This window comes from Misgurnus anguillicaudatus, chromosome 14 (assembly GCF_027580225.2).
Source record: "Misgurnus anguillicaudatus chromosome 14, ASM2758022v2, whole genome shotgun sequence".
Taxonomy (NCBI): domain Eukaryota; kingdom Metazoa; phylum Chordata; class Actinopteri; order Cypriniformes; family Cobitidae; genus Misgurnus; species Misgurnus anguillicaudatus.
The window spans coordinates 30,638,744-30,658,185 of NC_073350.2; the positions used below are offsets into that span (position 1 = coordinate 30,638,744).

Here is a 19,442-nt window from a genome sequence, read left to right on the forward strand (position 1 = left end):
ACATCTGTGAGAGGAAGATGAACAATTCCTATAAACCTTTTACTAAAGGAGAAAAAGCAGATTCATCAGAACACAAGTACATTACCTCTTCGGTCATAAGGTGCACCTTTACATTTTTTGGTATGGGCTGGCAAACCTAATAGGAAAAACATAAGAAGTTGAATAAACTCAACAAATTGTGTAACAGCTTTAATGTTGAATTAATTATTTAGAATTAGAACTATTGGACCTATAATTTATGTTATATATTTATTAACTTCATGTAATGAAAACATTTAGTCTTAATAAACCATCTTACCACAGGCTGCACCCAAAAATTCAAAACCAACTGTACAGAAAACACAGATGATCGATGGCAACACAGTGGCTGGAAAAGACACATTTGATTATTAAACTATTATTATGTTATAATATGTTTATTATTAAACAAAATATCCCCAAAACTTTTCTAACTGAAAGTTTCATTCATTGCTACACCATGTTTTGTCTTTTATGGCTTTCAGCTTCACAGTCTCAGAGTGATAAAGGGTGTAGAGTCACTCAGAACAAACGTTTAAATCCTTTTTGCACTTCTTTGTGAATGATCTGGCAACATGACTGCACTGTCAAGTGCCCAAGTCATCATTTATGCCATTTGAAAAGCATTGTGAATGTCCTGTTGAATACAAACAAACCATTGTTCACACTTTATATTATAGAAGTGTTTCTCAAAGTTTTGCCGTGTGGCCTCCCTTATGCGGTGCCTACTTTTGCAGCCCCCCGAAATAAAATGTACAACATTAAAAATCTAAAATTTTAACTAAACAAAACATATTAAATTATAAAACATATTGCTGTTGGTTAGTAGCCTTATGTTTCTAAGGTTTAATGATAAATGAATGTATTTTATAAAATATCACAAAACTGGGGCCCCCCTGGCACCATCTCGGCCCCCAGTTTAAGAACCACTGTATTAAGGCACAAAAGTATCATTCTTACAGTAATAGGGCCTATACAGCATTAGTCCACATCCCAGGCCGAAACAGATGGAAAAGAAATGATAAAATTTATCTGTGGGAAACATTAACAACAGTATCATCAAAAAATATAAACGACAAAACTACTTTAATTTCAGGTTATCAATAAGTTATTATGTAGCAGACTTACAGTGATTAAATAAATCCATCCCTCCCTAAAGAGAAAATTGTAGAATATTGTTGACTGAACACATATCGATTTGAGACTTAAAATAGATATAGCCTTATAATTTTTTTGTCAAAGGAAGCAAAAAGAAAAGGTTATTCTTACCATTTGATCAACTCAACTCTTCGGACATAGCATTAAAGCAAAACCCGCTTTGACAGAGTGCTTCAGGTGAACTGTACCTTGGCAATGACAGATATCAAACAATGGCATGCCTGTAAAAGTCCCAAAAAAAACAGTTTCTCTTTCAGAATGATTGAGTTGAAACCTTTTGTGGTTCCTTTTTAAAATACTTTCTGTTTGATATAAGTGCAGTTTAAGTGCCAACATGCAAACACATGCCGAAAAATACACAACACAAAAACCACAGGCCCTACATCAGAGCACAATGTAAATCAAGTTGTTTCATTTTAGAGAGCCTTGCGGTGTGGTTTATTGATTCACAATTTAAAACCTCACCAACCAACCAGCAGGTGGAAGCAGTGAGCAACTTTTAAGCTTTTTCTCCCATCTGTGTGCTTCTGATTTAAAGACAGAACTGTATTCGTGTACAGAACGCAAAGCATTGTGGGTACTGCAGTTTTAAAGCTCGCATTTAACGCTGACGAATGTTGTGAATGAACTACATACCCATAAAACCGCAGAAAATCACTTCGTATTCCTGCTGGATGATCTCACGGCATACTGACTTCCCCTCCTTATCTCAGGAATGACATCCGAACAACGGAGAAAACCATGGATCTATACATTCAAACATGGAGAGTACATTTGTAATATTGGATTTTAACTTTAAATTTAAGAGCAGTGCATCCAATAGGCTAAGCTGTGTGCACGTCATATTGGAAATATTTACATGTGGCTTTAATGCTTGACCATGAGAAATTAACGGGCTGGGTCCGTTATCGGCTGCATTAGACATGTCTGGGGATGAAGACAGATATCCCGAGGCGCAACTGGTCACGGAGGCCGGGCCCAACTGGCTCCGCGCCGAGATCGAGCGCTTGTCCCGGGAGCTCAGCGAGACGACCCGGGAGAAGATCCAGGCGGCGGAATACGGGCTGGTGGTGCTGGAGGAAAACCAACAGCTGAAACAACGCTTTGAAGATCTTGAAGGCGATTATGAGACCGTCAGACAAGAGCTGGATCAACTTAAAGAGGTGGGAGGAAATGCTACAACATACAGTGTTACTATTTGTTCGCAGAATGTTACATTTGTTTCGCGCAGCGGCAGTAACAGTCTGCGGATCTCCACCCATTGTTACATTGTTGCGAGTTTAATGTATGCTAATTATTTTGTTCTCTTTACATTGTATCTCATGACTAGGCTATAGTATTATTTGTAAACGTTATACAATAAGTTTAATATACAATTCGTATACAACCGAAACGGTAAAATAAATAAATCTTAGAAAGTTTTAAAATTATATATCCTAGTATGTATGGCTTGGTTTTCTTATGTATCTGTTCCAAAACCTGCCATATACACTGGAATGGTCAGGTAAATATTGTGTAAAATCTTTACATTTTGATCTATATTTTTATGTAGACCTTTATTTATGTAGTAGGCTATTATTATATCGGTCAATGAAACCCAAAATTTCCAACTTTACAAATAATGTCAATGTTTAAGCAAATAATGACAATACATGCCTGTATACAAAGGTTTCAAATCACTGCATAATAATAAAGTATTTATTATACGTTTTGAGTTAAGCATTGTTTATTTTCATTCTAGCACAATAACCTAAAGAAAGACCACAGGATATCCTTCCTGTTATCTAAGATAAGGCAGGAAGTTCAGCTTTACTATTAATAGACTAATAAATGTATGTAAATAAATAATACTTTTTTATATCTGTATTAACATATAAAATATGTGATGTTAAGAGGCTGAAACAGCGATGAGAAGTGAAACAAGAAGTGACACAGACGTTAGTCATTTTATGTTCATGTGACATCCTGTAATAGAGCTTGGTGGTACATTTATTGTTTAGTTTATAAGGACTTAGTTTAGTTATTGATTGTGTCATCAGCACCTCTGCCTGAACTTGATCTCAATTTTGGCTTGCATCTTACTTTCAACAACAACAACACACACACACACACACACGCACACACAAACACAAACATTGCAAAGCAAAACGTGATTTTTTGGATTATAGTTTATTGTACTCATTTATATGTCATGTAGGTTTATATAAACATACTTTTCTAATCTTTACGGTCCGGATCTAAACGAAGGGTGAGGATATCGTCATGGCAGGAAGAAGATCTGAGTGGAAATCAGGCTAAAAAAAGCTCCCCGTCTTGACTCATATCCAGGGCATAGACTCATCTCACGCTAGCAGTGTCAGTGAGGGGCTTCAGCTGGAAACTATTAAACTTTTTCTGTTTATTAATACTTTCCTGTATCACTTAGAAACTACCAAAGACTTCTGTAGGTCATTACAGATGAGATCAATCAGATTAGGGACAGATTATCTTCCATGAGTCAAGTGTACGGAAAACGGTGAATGGATAGTTATGACTCTTAGTAGTGAATGAACCACCATGCTTAAAGTCATTGCAAAATGCCCATAAATGCACATCTGTGATTTTATATTAATGCAGAAAGAAAGTAGATTCATAGCTCACAGTAGCTCAGTTAGCATTGTGTTAGCATTACAAATGTGATGGTTTTGATCTCAGAGAACATGCATGGGTGATTCTCACGAAAACTTGGTTTTAAAAATGTCAAGCATGAAAATGTAAAAATTGCTTAAATTTACTTTTTTTTCCCACCAGACATTGAAAAACAAAGTCTGGCGTAAATGGGAACATTAATTTAAAAACTTTTACTTATCATTTAACACTTTTTGTAACATAATAAAAAAAAATTAGTCCTAAAAAATCTCATTACGGCAACAGTCAGAAAACATCAACACTGACATATTTTCAAAATGACATGACAAACCTGAAAGAACATAATTTGGAGATTCTGCACATGCATTTAAAATCAAAGTATTATGCTTCTATTAATTAAATTAACATTTAATAAGCATCTGTTGCGGTAATGATAATCAAAATGTCGTGTAAGCATTCTGACAAGACAATATTTCAAATTAACTGTAAAAAAATGATCTTACCTGGTAGCCATCTTGAAGTAACTGGTCCATGTGCTTGGTCACTCAAAATCAAACTTTATTAAAATTCTGTATGTGTGCTTAAACTGTTCTCAAAAAGTGTTGCGGAGGATGAGAACATCAGGCATGGACACATCATTTTCCTAATTTTTCTTCATTATTATTATACATGAATATTCAGTAAATACTTTTTCTGTCATCTAAAGTAGTCTAGCAAAACATCCATTTATTTTTTTTCTTAATATTTTTGTGTTAATTTGATTAAATTACAACATAACGCATGTTCAAACACAGCCGAACACATTGCGGTAATGAGAATTTCAGCAGAAAATGAGATAAAATTTACAATTATAAATTCTTATGTTGAAATCACACATTGTGCAAGGTAGAACACAGTATTGTGGTAATTCTGATGCTTTTTAATGTTACTATATTACACATTTTAAAGCTAAAATCATTAGTGCCGTGGTGTTTCAATGGTTTCGTGAGAGTCACCCGCATATCGATTAAAAATGCATGGATTGAATGTAAGTCGCTTTGAATAAGAGTGTCGGACAAATGCATAAATGGTTATTAAATGCTATTTGATTTCACTGAAGTGATACACTGATTTTAACATTTATATTTAGCAAATGATTTTATTCAGAGTGACTTACAGTGTTTTAGTATTTAGCATGCATACACAAATAGAAAGGTTTTGCATGCAGGATTTAAACTCACAGGCTGTAGGTTTGGAAGCTTGGTGCTTTACACGATGTGCTACGTAGAGGACGCAGTGGGATGTTAAACCCTCGGAGACCTTCTCATGTGGAGGTCGACACGTACACACCCGAACACATTAAACACAGGTGTAGCAATTGAGGATCAGACACATTGGATCAGACAGAAGAACAAGGTGAAATGAGGAGACGATAATCCTTTCAGCCCGACGTACGTCAGATCTACTCTGTTGTTTAAACTCACCTGTGTGCTAATAATATGATGATCATTTATTATGATTGTGTATATATAAAATATTTTAAATATACTTTATATAGTATATACAAAATAGTATGGTATTACAATATGATATCAGTACAGTAATGTGACGTCACTTAGTTTGTAGATGGAGATAGTTTCACCCAAATTGAGATTTTGGCCAATACATTTCATGATGTTTTTATTAACAAAGTTCGGGAGGAACACGTTCAAATAATCAACCTAATCACCTCAACTACGACCAGCTGTTGACAATCAGTAATCAGGTATCCACCTGATTGGCATTAACAGAAACCTATATAGAATGGAAACCAACTCACCCTCATTCCTCGATAGTTTCAGCATCCCTCCACCTCCCCTTCTCCGCACGATTGCCTAAGTCACCTTACTAACCAGAACAGGGGGGATTGTTCTGGGTTCGGGCCTAAGGCTGAGCCCGGAACCCTCTCCCCGCCAGGAAGCGCTCCGGGCTCAGTCCATTATTGAGCTCGGAGCCCTCTCCTCGGACAGCACGCCAAATACGCATATTAATAACTCTGTTCTGAATTATTTGTAAGTGTGAACTCGTGAACTACGTTATTTGTGATCTGGTGTGTCACCTCAGAACTTCGGTCTATAATTTTAAATGCATAAAGTAAATATAGGTTTTATTTCCTTTATTTTCTGTACAGTTTTATTCTAAGTTTCATGCAAATACATAAATGTAAATGTCTCTGATATATTATTTGATAAATTTGCGACATTTCCTTTGGACATGGCTGTCCACTTACTTATTTTGACTTAAAAAATTGTGTAATTCCTTTCAAGCATTTTCTTTACATGTTTTGGGCTTTGAAGGAGGTCTACTGTAGAAAGAGCCCACCAGGGTCATATGTCAAATAAACCAAAGTAAAAGGATTGTTAAACACCAGGGGCTCCTTGAATTTTGTGTACACGGGTCCTCAGAATTTAGTTCAGTTTGGAGTTTACGGCCGGGATACTTTGTCAGCTGTGCAGACCAGTAGAAGGGGTGTAAACTGTTAAAGAAAGGTAATATTTAGCCAATGGGGAGGGGTCGCAGATTTGCTACCAGTGTGGTGCGTCCACAGCTGTGCATCTACCCAGTAATGCTGTGGGTTATTTGGCCTGTGACTATTTAAAGAAGCACAAGTCTAAATATTTGCGGTTTCTTGTAGGAACAGAGAAAATGTAGTGTTAAGCTCTCTTTTTATCTAGATTGGAGATTAATGTGATTAAAGATTTAGTTTTAAAGAAAGAGTATCATGTACAGTAAATAGCAATAGCATTGTTTGTTTAAAAGTCATAAGCACAGCCGAGATGCTTATTAAAAATGTTTTAAGATGTTTTTTTATATATATAATTGTAAAAAATATGAATATGTGACCCTAGACCACAAAAGCAGATGAAAATAGCTCTGATATATTTGTAGCAATAGCCAACAATACATTGTATGGGTCAAAATTATAGATTTTTCTTTAATGCCAAAAATCATTAAGATGTTAAAATATTAGTCCATTTTCTTAAAAAAAATCCAGATAATTTACTCACCACCATGTCACCCAAAATGTTGATGTCTTTCTTTGTTCAGTCGAGAAGAAATTATTTTTTTAGGGAAAGCATTCCGGGATTTTTCTAATTTTAATGGACCCCAACACTATTGCAGTTTCAAAGGACTCTAAACGATCTTAAATGAGGCATAAGGGTCTTATCTAGTGCAACGATCGTAATTTTTGGCAAGAAAAATAAAAAATATGCACTTTTAAGCCACAACTTCTCGTCTTCCTCTGGTTCTGTGATACGCCAGCGCGACCTCATGTAATACGTCATCACATCAAGAGGTCACGGATGACGTATTGAAACTACACCCCAGTGTTTACAAGTGTGGAGAAAGAGGACCGTTCCATTGTTGTTGTATGTGGAATGATACGAATTAATGTCTTTGTGTCAGTTTATTGTTTAAAATGATCTGCAAATGTGCGTTTCATGTAACACGTGACCTTTTGACGTCATTACGCAATTACGTGAGTTCACACAGCCGGAGTTAGAAGAGAAGTTGTGGTTTAAAAGTGCATATTTTTTATTTTTCTTGCCAAAAATGTTTTTGCTAGATAAGACCCTTATGCCTCGTTTGGGATCGTTTAGAGTCCTTTGAAACTGCAATTTTAAACTGCATTAAAACTGTTAAGTGTTGGGGTCCATTAAAGTCCATTAAAATGAGAAAAATCCTGGAATGGTTTCCTCAAAAAACATAATTTCTTCTCGACTGAACAAAGAAAGACATCAACATTTTGGATAACATGGTGGTGATGAGTAAATATCTGGATTTTTTTTAAAGAAAATTTACTAATCCTTTAAGTAAAGATCATGTTTCATGAATATAATTGGTAAATTTCCTACCATTAATATATCAAAAATGTATTTAATTTGTTCAAATGTATTCATCATATGCGTTACTAAGGAAGGACATTTGGGCAACTTTTAAAGGCGTTTTTCTCAATATTTTGATTTTTTTTTGCACCCTCATTTTCCAGATTTATTTTATAGTTGCATCTCGGCCAAATATTTTATGATGATGTATAAATCTCAATTTCAAAAAATTGACCCTGGTGACTGGTTTTGTGGTCCAGGGGCACATATAGATACATATATGAAGAGTTTCGTTGCAAAACGAGATAACCACCATTTTTTTTAATTGTTCAGAAATCTCGTTTTTTGGTTGTGCATTCCAAGTAATTTCAATTCAACTGCAGTTGGTTTGTTTTGATTTAAACCTTCATAACTTAAAAAGTACAGCTAAGTAGCACCATAAAACAAAATAATAACATGATAACATAATAATAAACATATTTTGACAAAAATGTTAAAAAATGGATTTATCTCGTTTTGCAACGAAACTCTTCATATATTTTTTTAAATTGTTTGAACCGAAATTGAAATTGAAATTCAAAAACGATTATTGCACAGCCCTACTTCAAACTAGTACCCTGGGAAAAGATAAAGCATGTTTGGGAGATCCCTATGTGTCCTTTCATAAACAACAAAGTTTGGTATCTAAATCAGCTCTCTTTGGCAAGCGTTTTGGTTGCTGATTGATATTAAGAATTTGCTGACTGTTACAGTTAGTACGTAAGAAGTCCTGCAACCTAATGTCACACCTTAACCTCCCTCCTGTCAGGACTTATACTTCTTCAACTGTGGAGTAAATTTAACTACGCCTTTTCTCAGTATTAGCAAAGTAAAGAAAACAGCAAATGCAACCTCAGCTGTTTATAAACAGAGCCATGCTGAGAACTTCGAGTTAATTTTCAAATGCTTAGAAATTAGTTTATGCTAAATTGAAATAGATTTTCAATACAAGTTTGGGATTAAAATTAGTTGGTGATGATTGAGCTATCTTGGTTTTTATTTTTTAGAAATCTGTTCTGGAGTCAAAATAAAGTTTAAAGAAAGTACTACTGGCAAAATCCAAGGTGACACACAGACAGCTGTCAGATGTAGAAGCAGTTGCTGTGGCAGGAGGGAATCTTAGGGCACGTTCACACCTTTAAAGATAACTATAACTATATTAGCATCCACACCATTGGACGGTAATGTTATGTTTATTCTGAGCTTGCACACTGCAGTTCACATTTTAAATGCACAAGCCCTGTATTTTGTTTGGTTTTCATTGTTTTGTAGTTCATCAGCTGGTAACCTTTGCGTTGAAGGGGATCTTAAAAATATCAAACATCTGTATCACTATAGTAATAGTTGTGATGTGAATTATGCTATTCGCTTAAATTCGAAACAATATTTAAAACTTGGTTTGACCAGTTCTTTAGTACTGACTAGATTTTTATTTTAACTTATAAAGGTCAGTATGAGATATATGTATTGTACTAGATTATAGAGCCCTGTATTTATGTGCTTTGTACATGACAGGGAAATGTCAGTAATCCCAGCATGCCAATCTATTAGCCATTCAGCCATCCACCAGCACTGATTTAAATGTTAGCCTTTATAGCTTTGGCTGCCATGGTGCAGTGTGGGTGTGACATTCGCAAACTGTAGCATGCCAATGATGACATCATTCAGACTGGCACACGGATAGAAAGAGGGGAACCATGTGTTGCAAAGCTCACTCGGACAGAATTCCAACAGTTTTTGTTTCTTGCTGATTACATCATCATTTGGAGGAAAAGCGTCTCTGGTGTTTGCAAGTTGCTTTGTAAGATGGTTGGTAAACTTCCTGTGGGAATCCTGTGATTTGGCCACAATGGTTTGCAAAGGCCTAGATAGAAATGGCTTTTTTATACTGGTGTTTTATTTAACAAGCTATGTACACGTTTTATTTAGTAAAAACTTCAAATGACTCAAAATATTTAAATTAATGTACTTGTCATGTAAAAAATTAATTTTGAAACACACAATTATGCCCAGCTGCACTACTTCCTGAACTTCAGCCAGCTCCTTGTTTCCTGTCTGCCATTATTGGACAAACTGATTAATCCAGGTGTGCCTGACCTCAGTAGTCACAACAACAATAATCAGACACACCTGGATTAATCAGTTTGTCCAATAATGGCAGACAGGAAAGAAGGAGCTGGCTGAAGTTCAGGAAGTAGTGCAACTGGGCTTAAAGCCTATTGATTCACATCAACAAAAACGATTAAGGTGGCTGTCAGATTAAAAAATCTGTGTGAATAGGTGAATAGGCCAAATAAATTTTACTGAACAATAAAGATTTTTATGAAGCGATTAAAAAGTAACCAGCGTAGAGTGAAAGGAGTGCACGCTTTATAAATCCCCCAAACATTCAGTGCATTCCTATATCAGATTACTTGAAATACAGTTTTTAGCATTATTTTTACTTAACATAATTTTGTTCTATCAATAATTTATCAGTGCTACATGTTAATTTATCAGTCCACATGTTTAATTGCTATAATTTGGTCCCTAGTGCTTGTATCAACCTAGAAAATGTGAAAAAGATCAACCCAGTAACTTAGTTTTGGTAAACCATTCTCTGTAAGCATGTAAAGAAATAGCTCATTAAATTTGGCTCCCATTGTGATGTCAGAAGGGGATAATACCGCCCCTTAATCTGCACTATCCAACCACATCACTGCCATTGAGTGCAGAGATCAACTCATTTGCATTTAAAAGAATACACATATCATGTACTCTGGGGACACCAAAGATTTATTTGACATCTTAAAAAAGGTTTGTGAAATGTCCCCTTTAAAGAAATAGTTAACTGAAAAATGAAAATTTTGTTGAACACAAAAGATGATATTTTTAAATGATTGTATGCACTCATTGACTTCTATCGTGGGATAAACAAATACGATGAAAGTCAATGGGTACCGTCAACTGTGTGGTTACCATCATTTATCAAAATATCTTATTTTGTGTTCAACAGAATAAAGAAACTCATACAGGTTTATAACAACATTTTCATTTTTGGGTGAACTATCTCTTTAATACAATTAAGAATAAAAGCTCATCTAAGAGACTTGGGTCTGACAATCTCCAGGATTGTCAGTTTGTGTTAATAATGCATAGACTTATGTAACCGTGCTCTCCATGATCATTTCAACACAGGCGTATGGCCAGGTTCACTCCACCCACAGAAAGGTGGCAGCAGATGGCGAGAGCAGGGAGGAATCTCTTATCCTGGAATCGGCATCTAAAGAGGCGTATTATGAGCAGAGAATGCAAGAACTACAGGCCGACCTGCGGCAAACGAAAAACAGTCTCACCAGCACACAGGGAGAGAACGAACGTCTGGCCACCCTTGCGCTGGAACTAAGAGAGGTTTGTTTAGGAGAACTGTAGAGGCATTTAAAAATATTTTGTGACCCTGCATGTGAAAACCCAGCTTAAGTAATGTTTCTTCTACGTAAAATCATCTTACATAATGTAAAAAAACAAAAACTAAACAACATGGCCAACAGTGCATGTTTTCAAGGAAACTATTATAAATATAGTAGAATAAGAAAGTAAATGAGTATATCGTCGCTGTCTGATGAAACTCACGTATGTCCAAAACGGTAACTTTTCAGAAAGTGAAAAAAACACCGTATATCAAAAGCAGTTGAATGTAGCGTTGTCATACTTGGTACGGCATATTTACATGTAACCATATTCTTGCCAGTGTCATGATATAATCCACATTTGACCAAAATTGAGTTTAAATGGACATGCGTGCATATTTTACAGTAACTTTGATCGATACGCGTTCTTCCGATCATTAATTAGAATGGCCAAAGTCGCGTTTCGTATTGACAGATGAATACCCTCAGTTTATTAAATAGCCTACGTCTTGGTTAAATACGCTTACTTTATTTAATATTAATTATAAGTGTATTAAATGTCTCTTGCAAACCATTAAAGGAGCATTTCACCCGTAGAAACATTAATCTTTATTGAAAGTGTGTCATATTCGTAGTCGAAATGTAGCATACATTTCGAATTTGGTGCCTATTTGACCAAGAAAAGGGGTGTTTGTAGTCTCACTCCCTCAACAAAAATATAGCACTTCCTTCTTTCAATGATGCAATATGATGATTTTTACATCATTGAAAGAAGGAAGTGCAATATTGAAATCTGTATTTCTCCTGTCTCAGTGAAAACTGAGGAAATGATGCACGACCATTCAAAAGCATGTCTGGGGTTCTAACTATACAAAGATTAATGCAAATGGGTGTAGTGTCCCTTTAAGGGACAATGAATCAATACACTGACATGGTAATGCAACACAACAGGGGCGTCAGTTTGTGTTGAAAAGTGGTGGGGACAAAAGATCAAATAAAAACTACTGCAGGACGGGAAAAATATTGAATAACGGCGCATCAAAAATGGGCATAGCGTAGGCTAGTCAACAACAAGAAAATACTCAGCATAAAACCCTCAACAATGTCGACTGCACACATCACACATGTAACAGTCCCTGCAACACCAGCTCAACCGAACAGTGCCAAAGTACCATACCGTAGAAAACAGCAGCGCGTTTAATAAATGATTACAATGAATTTCATTACATATTATGTACAAGAAAACACACCATAAGCATACAACGCAACATATGTGACTCTGGACCACAAAACCAGTCTTAAGCATCGCTTGATTTTTCAGAACATTTTAACCAAATGCTTTCAAAAAGTGGTGGGGAAATCCCCAGCGTAAATATCACCAATGCTAGACAGATACTTTGTTTGCACAGTCCTACCGTAATTAAGTAACTCCTAGATGTTAGTCTGGCGTCCGGAGGAAACGTTTACCTCGAAGGAAAGTCATTGTCATGTTTATTCGGCTATATCCAGTGCTGAGGTTCGATGAAACTTTACGAGACCGGCGAGATGCTTCACAGGCGGAAGATATGCGGCGTGATTGACAGCTTTGACACCAAACGGGTACGTGAAAATCAGATGACATGATTTCACAAGTTTTCATTGGCTATTTAGGTATGTGACGCATACTGTATATGGAAATGAACCTGGACATTCAATGTGTCAAAAAATCTCAAAATCGGCAAAATGAACATACGTGAGTTTCATCGGACAGCGACGATATAAATATTGATGATTCATCATTCATTCATTTCTAAATGAGTTTTTGTTCTGTACTTTAGAATAATGAGATAGTTGAGCTACAGCGCAGCCGTCTGCGTGATGACATCAGAGAGTACAAGATCCGAGAGTCACGTCTGCTGCAGGACTATTCGGAGTTGGAGGAAGAAAACATCAGCCTACAGAAACAAGTCTCTACCCTTAAACAGGGTCAGGTTAGAAAAACCATTCAATGACTAGCCTAGTTACGGATCATTGTATTTGCTTTGTGCAAGGTGAAAAACGCTTACAATCTTCTTCATCTGTAATCTTTAAAAGGTGGAATTTGAGGGACTCAAGCACGAAAATCGCCGGTTGGAGGAGGAAGTGCAGTACCTGAACAGCCAGCTAGAAGACGCTGTTCGGTTACGCGAGATAGCTGAGCGCCAGCTAACGGAGGCTCTAGAAACCGTAAAGACGGAACGGGAGCAGAAAGCTGCTCTTAGAAAAGAACTGACCCATCACATGACCCTAGGAGACTCACTCCTAGCAAGCTCATTGGATGGGCTTAAACTGAGTACAGACGAACCTAATAATGATGACGCAATTATGACATTTGAAAATGGATTTGCCAAAGTCGCTGACGGTAACGATGAAGATAACAGATTGTCCGTACCCAAGAGAGGTGAAAACGTCCGTCCTGCACCAAGTCTGGTGGATGACTTGTTGAGCGAGCTGAACATCTCTGAGATCCAGAAACTCAAGCAACAGCTCTTACAGGTTTGCCAGCATCTGCCAATAATTTTTTCCTGCATTTTATAATAAAAAGATAAACCACAACTATTGACAAAGTTCCTCAAATCTTCCTTACTCTGTAGGTCGAGCGGGAGAAGGTGGCTCTACTAACTACTCTACAGGATTCTCAAAAACAGTTAGAACAAGCTCGAGGTGCGTTAGCTGAACAGCAGGAAGCTATGACGAGACTTAGTGACGATTTGGGGGTCATGAGGAGACTGCAGGTAGGCAAGGAGCGTCAGTCGGCCCTTGACAGCGAGCGGGAGCGGGACAGTCGAGAGGACAACGATGCTGATTATTATGAGCTGGATATCAACGGTCCAGAAATACTGCGTTGCAAGTATGAAGTAGCTATAACAGAGGCAGGCGACCTTAGGGAGGAGCTTAAGGGATTAAAGGCGGAGCATGATGAGGTAAGGGGGGCTTAGTAATATGAATGTATTAATGGTAGATTGTGATCTGTGTTGGTATTGTAACATTCATGCATGACTCTTCCAGATGAAAGAGGAGCATGAGGAGGTACGGGCACGACTAGAGGGACAAGTTCGTGACCTCACCATCCAAGTATCTCAGTTGGAGGGCATCAGCCGTGCAGACCGTGACCAGGTCGTTCGCCTGGAAAAGAAACTAAAGGAAGTGAGCGCAGTTGCGGGCGAGACAGAAGGGAGTCTTAGCGTTGCCCAGGATGAACTTGTCGCCTTTAGCGAGGAGCTCGCAAACCTCTACCACCATGTTTGCATGTGCAACAACGAAACCCCAAATCGTGTTATGCTTGATTATTACAAAGAGGGTAAAGGAAACAAAACTGAAAAACATAAACATAGTCGGTCTACACTGACGCAAACTAACGATAGCACGGCCCAGGCACCCGAGTCCAACTCCACAACCGTGGACAGTTCTACTTCTGTGACACCAGTCAAAGAAGACCCACGTCCTGAACCGATGGACATCTACAACCTGGTAGCGATAATTCGGGATCAGATTCGTCACTTGCAGAAGGCAGTGGATCGCACCACAGAGCTTTCCAGGCAAAGAGTTGCCTCTCTAGAGTTGGCTGCGGTGGCGGATAAAGATCAAGCTGCTTGCATGGAAGAGATTTTGAAGCTCAAATCCTTGCTGAGCACTAAGAGAGAACAGATTGCCACGCTGAGGACTGTCCTCAAGGCCAACAAACAGGTGAGAATAAGAGTGATTATCTTGCTGTAAGGGTATATGACGGTCGCAAGATTAAACGTTGAGCATCTTGTATACCAGTTGTTCCCAACTCTGTGTTTGCTGTTGAGGGATCTCCAGCAACACACACATTTTTGGAGGTCACATCCATTTCAGATCTTGGAGTACTTTAGTGATGGGTTGAATGAGGTTTGTTTTACAAGGGAGACAATCTTCTTGTTGAGGGTCCAGATTGACCAACATCTTGTGTTTCAAAGTCAAGGACCTTTTTCTGAACTGTGATCTGGTTCTGTACCCTTTGCAGACAGCTGAGGTGGCCTTGGCTAACTTAAAGAGCAAATATGACAACGAGAAGGCCATGGTCACCGAGACCATGATGAAACTAAGGAACGAGTTGAAGGCACTTAAAGAAGACGCAGCCACCTTCTCCTCTCTCAGGGCCATGTTTGCCACCAGGTAGTACTCCTTTACCAGCTTTTGTCTAGTTTGCATATACCAAAAAACGCACTACACTACTACACATCTCCCTTTTGTCTTTTCTAGATGTGATGAGTACGTAACCCAACTGGACGACATGCAGAGGCAGCTGGCTGCAGCTGAAGATGAGAAAAAAACTCTTAACTCCCTCCTACGAATGGCCATCCAGCAGAAACTGGCACTTACCCAGCGCCTGGAGGATCTGGAATTTGACTACGAGCAAGCTCGACGAGGATCTGGTTCTGGGCCGGGTGGCCGTGGGAAGGCTCGGTCTGGGCGTGGCAACGGACCGTCTTCGTTTTCCAGCCCCCATGTAAGTCCTAGACTTCCCTGTAAGAACCGACCGCAGCCACATGGCCTCATTGGAAGCCCTGCGGTTTTCTGCAGCGAGAAGTATAAAATTCTCTGTGACACCGGATCCGATTAACACCCGTGCGCAATTGTCATGCTAACTAACGTTCACTGTACTGAATGTTTGCTTGGGACATAACTTTGTGAAAACTGTTCTGTTCCCTTCATTAATATTTTTCTGAAGGTAGGGGTCCACAATCCTGTACAGTTACCATCCATGACTCACAACGCATTGCGAATGATTGTTTTGGGGTTCACTTTAAAATTATAAGCGGGTGTATTAGGCCAGTGTTTTCCAACCAGGGGGTCGGGGGCCACAGCAGATTTCCAAGGGGGCCTCAAGATGACTTAAATTTATTAAAAATTGGACAAAACAAGCAAAAATCAAGATGTTTCTTATTTTATTGACTATTTTAGTAGCAAATATACATCTGTCTAGTCATACCAAGTTCTAGTTAATTTTATGTGGAAAAAAAATGATTGAGCGGGGGGCCTTCAAATATTGTTGTGGGCAACTAGGGGGCCTTGAAGTGAAAATAGTTGGGAACCTCTATATTTGGCCAGGGATGGATCTAACAAGGATTGAGGACCCCTGTCTTAACATGTCTGAACATTTTAATTTAGTCTTTTCTGTCTGGAACACTGCAAATACTGAATGTGATTGGGTTAAACCCAATCTCGGCTAGTATGTTAATCTCTGTCAGTGGCAATAAGTCTGTGTAATCCCAACTTTCCGAGTCTGCTGGGAGCTTTAGAATTCAGGTCGGAACCCTAAAGGGTATAAAGTATAAATGTGACCCTGTTTAGGAAAGAGTAGTAAGAAATATGAATATTTGACCCTGGACCACAAAACCATGATGCCAAAAATCATTAGGATATTAATATTATGATCCATGAAGATATTTTGTAAACTTTGTACCGTAAATATATCCGAAAATTTGCTAAGGAGTTGCAGATGCTAAGGACTTGATTTAGACAGCTTTATTTTGTTTACACCCTCAGATTTCAGATTTTAAATAGTACCAAATATTGTCCTATCCTTAAAAACATACATCAATGAAAAGCTTTATTTAGCTTTCAGATTATGTATTTTAAAAAATTGACCCTTATGACTGGTTTGTGGTCCAGGATCACAAATGTATAAAGAAATGTAGAAAAATCTTCTTCTATTTTTGTCATGTTTTTGGTAAAGATAACATTTTTTTTTGAATTGGGATGCTTTTCCTTGATGAGCAAAATGACCCAAGACAATAAGTCTAGTTTTTAGATCAAAGATATAAAATTTAAGTGATTTTGTGCATAAGACAAAGCAACATAATCTGCCAATGGGGTAAGCAAATTTTTCTTGAATTTAGTGTTTAAGAAAAATTTTCAAGATTTTTTGCTTACCCCATTGGCAGATTTTTTGCTTGTTTTATGCATAGAATCACTTGAATTTGATATTTTTGGTCTGAAACTACACTTATTTTCTTGGGTCATTTTGCTTATCAAGAAAAAGCATCTTAATTTAAGAATTTTTAGATATTTTTACTGAAAACAAGACAAAAATACTAAGAGGTTTTTTTCTTGAAAATCATTTTTTGCAGTGTAGAGTTTGCATGTGAACAATAAGGTATTGTTTTATGTCTGTTGCTTTTCTTATACCATTTCTCAACCATAATAACATATTGTCTGTGTTTTGTCTTCCTATAAGTGACGCTAAATCACTGTAGCGTGCATGACTGTCTGTTGCTAGCAATACTTGAGTTGCACGTTAATACCGGCATGTTAGTTCTCTGCTTCCTGCAGTCCACTGCATGAGGCAGATGGGTCTGATCTGTTGACCATCACTCTCACGGTAACATCCACATTGTCTGTGTGCATGTGATTGACTTTCAGGAATAGTTCACTAAAAGTTAAAAAATGTAATCATCATCAGCCATATAGGATGGCAAAAGGGTGAATAATGAGAGAATTTTGAGATTTGTGTGAACTATTTCTTTAAGATGATAAAAACTTATAATGTATCTGGATTGTTTTAAAATGCGGTGATTCTGATGTTTTTTTTTTCTTCTTAATTTTGCAGTAATTTTATTTTAGGTGTGAAGATTTAAGTGTGGTTATTTTACTCTATGCGTCCAGAATACACAAAATGCATCCCTGGTCCAGTTACGGAAATGAATTTTTCCCCTGGATGTGACTTCAAGAAAAACAGGCTCCCATTTACAGCCAGTTGATCTCTGAATTTGACTGTTATATCTGTACTGTGGTAATCTTCAACTTCTGTTTTTATTTTTCTGCTTTGTTGTTGTTTTTATGTAACTTGTGCACTTTTGGGTGCATTCGTTAATGTTATGAGATGCACGTTTCAGTATAGCACATTTTTCTGTTGCAAATTGTACCTATTTAACTGAAGAAAAAAAGATAATATAAGAACTTTTGTTTATAGTATTCGAAAGGCATAACTGCCAGGTTTTGAGCATAACCCAGGGAGGAACAAATAAGGTATATCTTTATGTTTTTGGTCTTGAATAGCCAAACTTTTTAACATTAGCTAGACATGTAGTGTCACTCCACTAAAACAACAAAGACTTTGACTTGCTCCTAAATATTTTTGGAGTCACAGATGTGTTAAATTTACAACGTAGAAAATAATCATGAATTCCAAATTGGAATTTTTGTTACTTTATTTTGCCAAGTTTTTTTGTGGTTCACAATGCGATACAATATTTGTTTTCAGACATTGATTACTTTCTATTTTGACTAACTCTCATCTTAAGCCTCATGTGCCTTTTATGCAGCAGGTTTTGTGTTTTCATGAACAATTCTGAGAGCCATAATCTTACGTTTCTGCTGTTTGTCTGTCTCACTACAGATGTAACCAGCCTGATCTCATGAGAATTTATATGTATTTTAAGAGTTGGCTAATTTGTATGAAGTGAATCGTACAAAAACAAAATAGGATTATTATAAAAACAATAATGAAACCACACCCCTAACCCCAACGTCACATGTGGTCATTTGAATTAGCCATGTCGTAAAATACATGCCATGAGATGGCATTAGATTTCACTCATTTGGCTCTGTAACTTTGGCATATTGTCAGTATGCAGACATCTGATTTTGTTATTAAGCACAATTTTTGAAGGTCAGAGTCTGTCAGATATTTTGTATAGGAAAACAGTTTTAAATGTTAGTTGGGTGTGGTAAAATCATACATTCCTTGAGAAAGTAATGATTGCTGATGGTGGTCACAATGTCATTGTTTGTCATTATTTTCTTGTTTGTAACCGTGCTATCTAATTGTTTGTATTTCAGCAAGCAGAAAACTTTTTGTGCCATTTCAAATTTAGGACATTGTCAAATTTCGGTTTTCTTTTGACCACAAATTAAGTGCAATTTTGTACCGTTTCTGTCTCTTCTATAGTTTTCTATTTGCTGAAAACCACTTCATCAGCCATGACATAGTTTTATGTTACATTTCAGTATATTTTTACACATTTGTATGGAATGACCTCACATATGTTTGTTTGTATTTATTCATAACCTTGGCTATCGGTTCAGTATTAATGACTAAGTTTATATGCATATTAACTGGGGCTGCCTTTCTTTGCATTTCTACTTGAATTTTTACAGGTGAAGTGTATAAACTATGCTGCCTGTTTTTTTTTGTTTTTTTTTAACATTGCTGATGTCAACATTGTGTTTTTTCTAAACGTTTGTGCTTGAGACTCTGTAGTTCAACATGCAGAAGACTTTATAGGAAAAAAATAAACTAATGTAAAATATTTCATTTTGAGTGACATTTGCTACAAGTTATTTTGGTAAACAAACACTATGTTTTTACCACAATAGC

General features: G+C 37.0%; 1 protein-coding gene across 3 annotated transcripts; it reads left to right on the plus strand.

Moving 5' to 3' along the window:
* Positions 1-2,099: 2,099 nt before the first annotated feature.
* bicd2 (bicaudal D homolog 2 (Drosophila)) lies at positions 2,100-19,374 on the plus strand. 3 transcript variants are annotated; one of them, XR_008638632.2, is made up of 10 exons: positions 2,100-2,339; positions 10,866-11,078; positions 12,895-13,047; positions 13,151-13,591; positions 13,690-14,019; positions 14,105-14,782; positions 15,084-15,235; positions 15,323-15,569; positions 17,301-17,444; positions 17,673-19,374. XR_008638632.2 is itself a non-coding variant. In XM_055183925.2 (9 exons), exons 1-9 carry the CDS (start codon positions 2,100-2,102, stop codon positions 17,673-17,675), a joined length of 2,457 nt encoding a protein of 818 aa, XP_055039900.1. In that variant the 3' UTR covers positions 17,676-19,374. The 3 variants fall into 3 exon arrangements, 2 of the variants coding, with proteins under 2 accessions (XP_055039900.1, XP_055039899.1); XM_055183925.2 differs by lacking the exon at positions 17,301-17,444; XM_055183924.2 differs by lacking the exons at positions 17,301-17,444; positions 17,673-19,374 and having other exon boundaries at positions 15,323-16,846.
* Positions 19,375-19,442: the final 68 nt, after the last annotated feature.

Coding starts and splice junctions, on each gene's coding strand:
- bicd2 (XM_055183924.2), top strand. CDS start 2,100: ATGTCTGGGGATGAAGACAGATATCCCGAGGCGCAACTGGTCACGGAG. Junction 13,592..13,689: donor TCAAGCAACAGCTCTTACAG/GTTTGCCAGCAT, acceptor CTTACTCTGTAG/GTCGAGCGGGAGAAGGTGGC. Junction 14,020..14,104: donor TAAAGGCGGAGCATGATGAG/GTAAGGGGGGCT, acceptor TGACTCTTCCAG/ATGAAAGAGGAGCATGAGGA.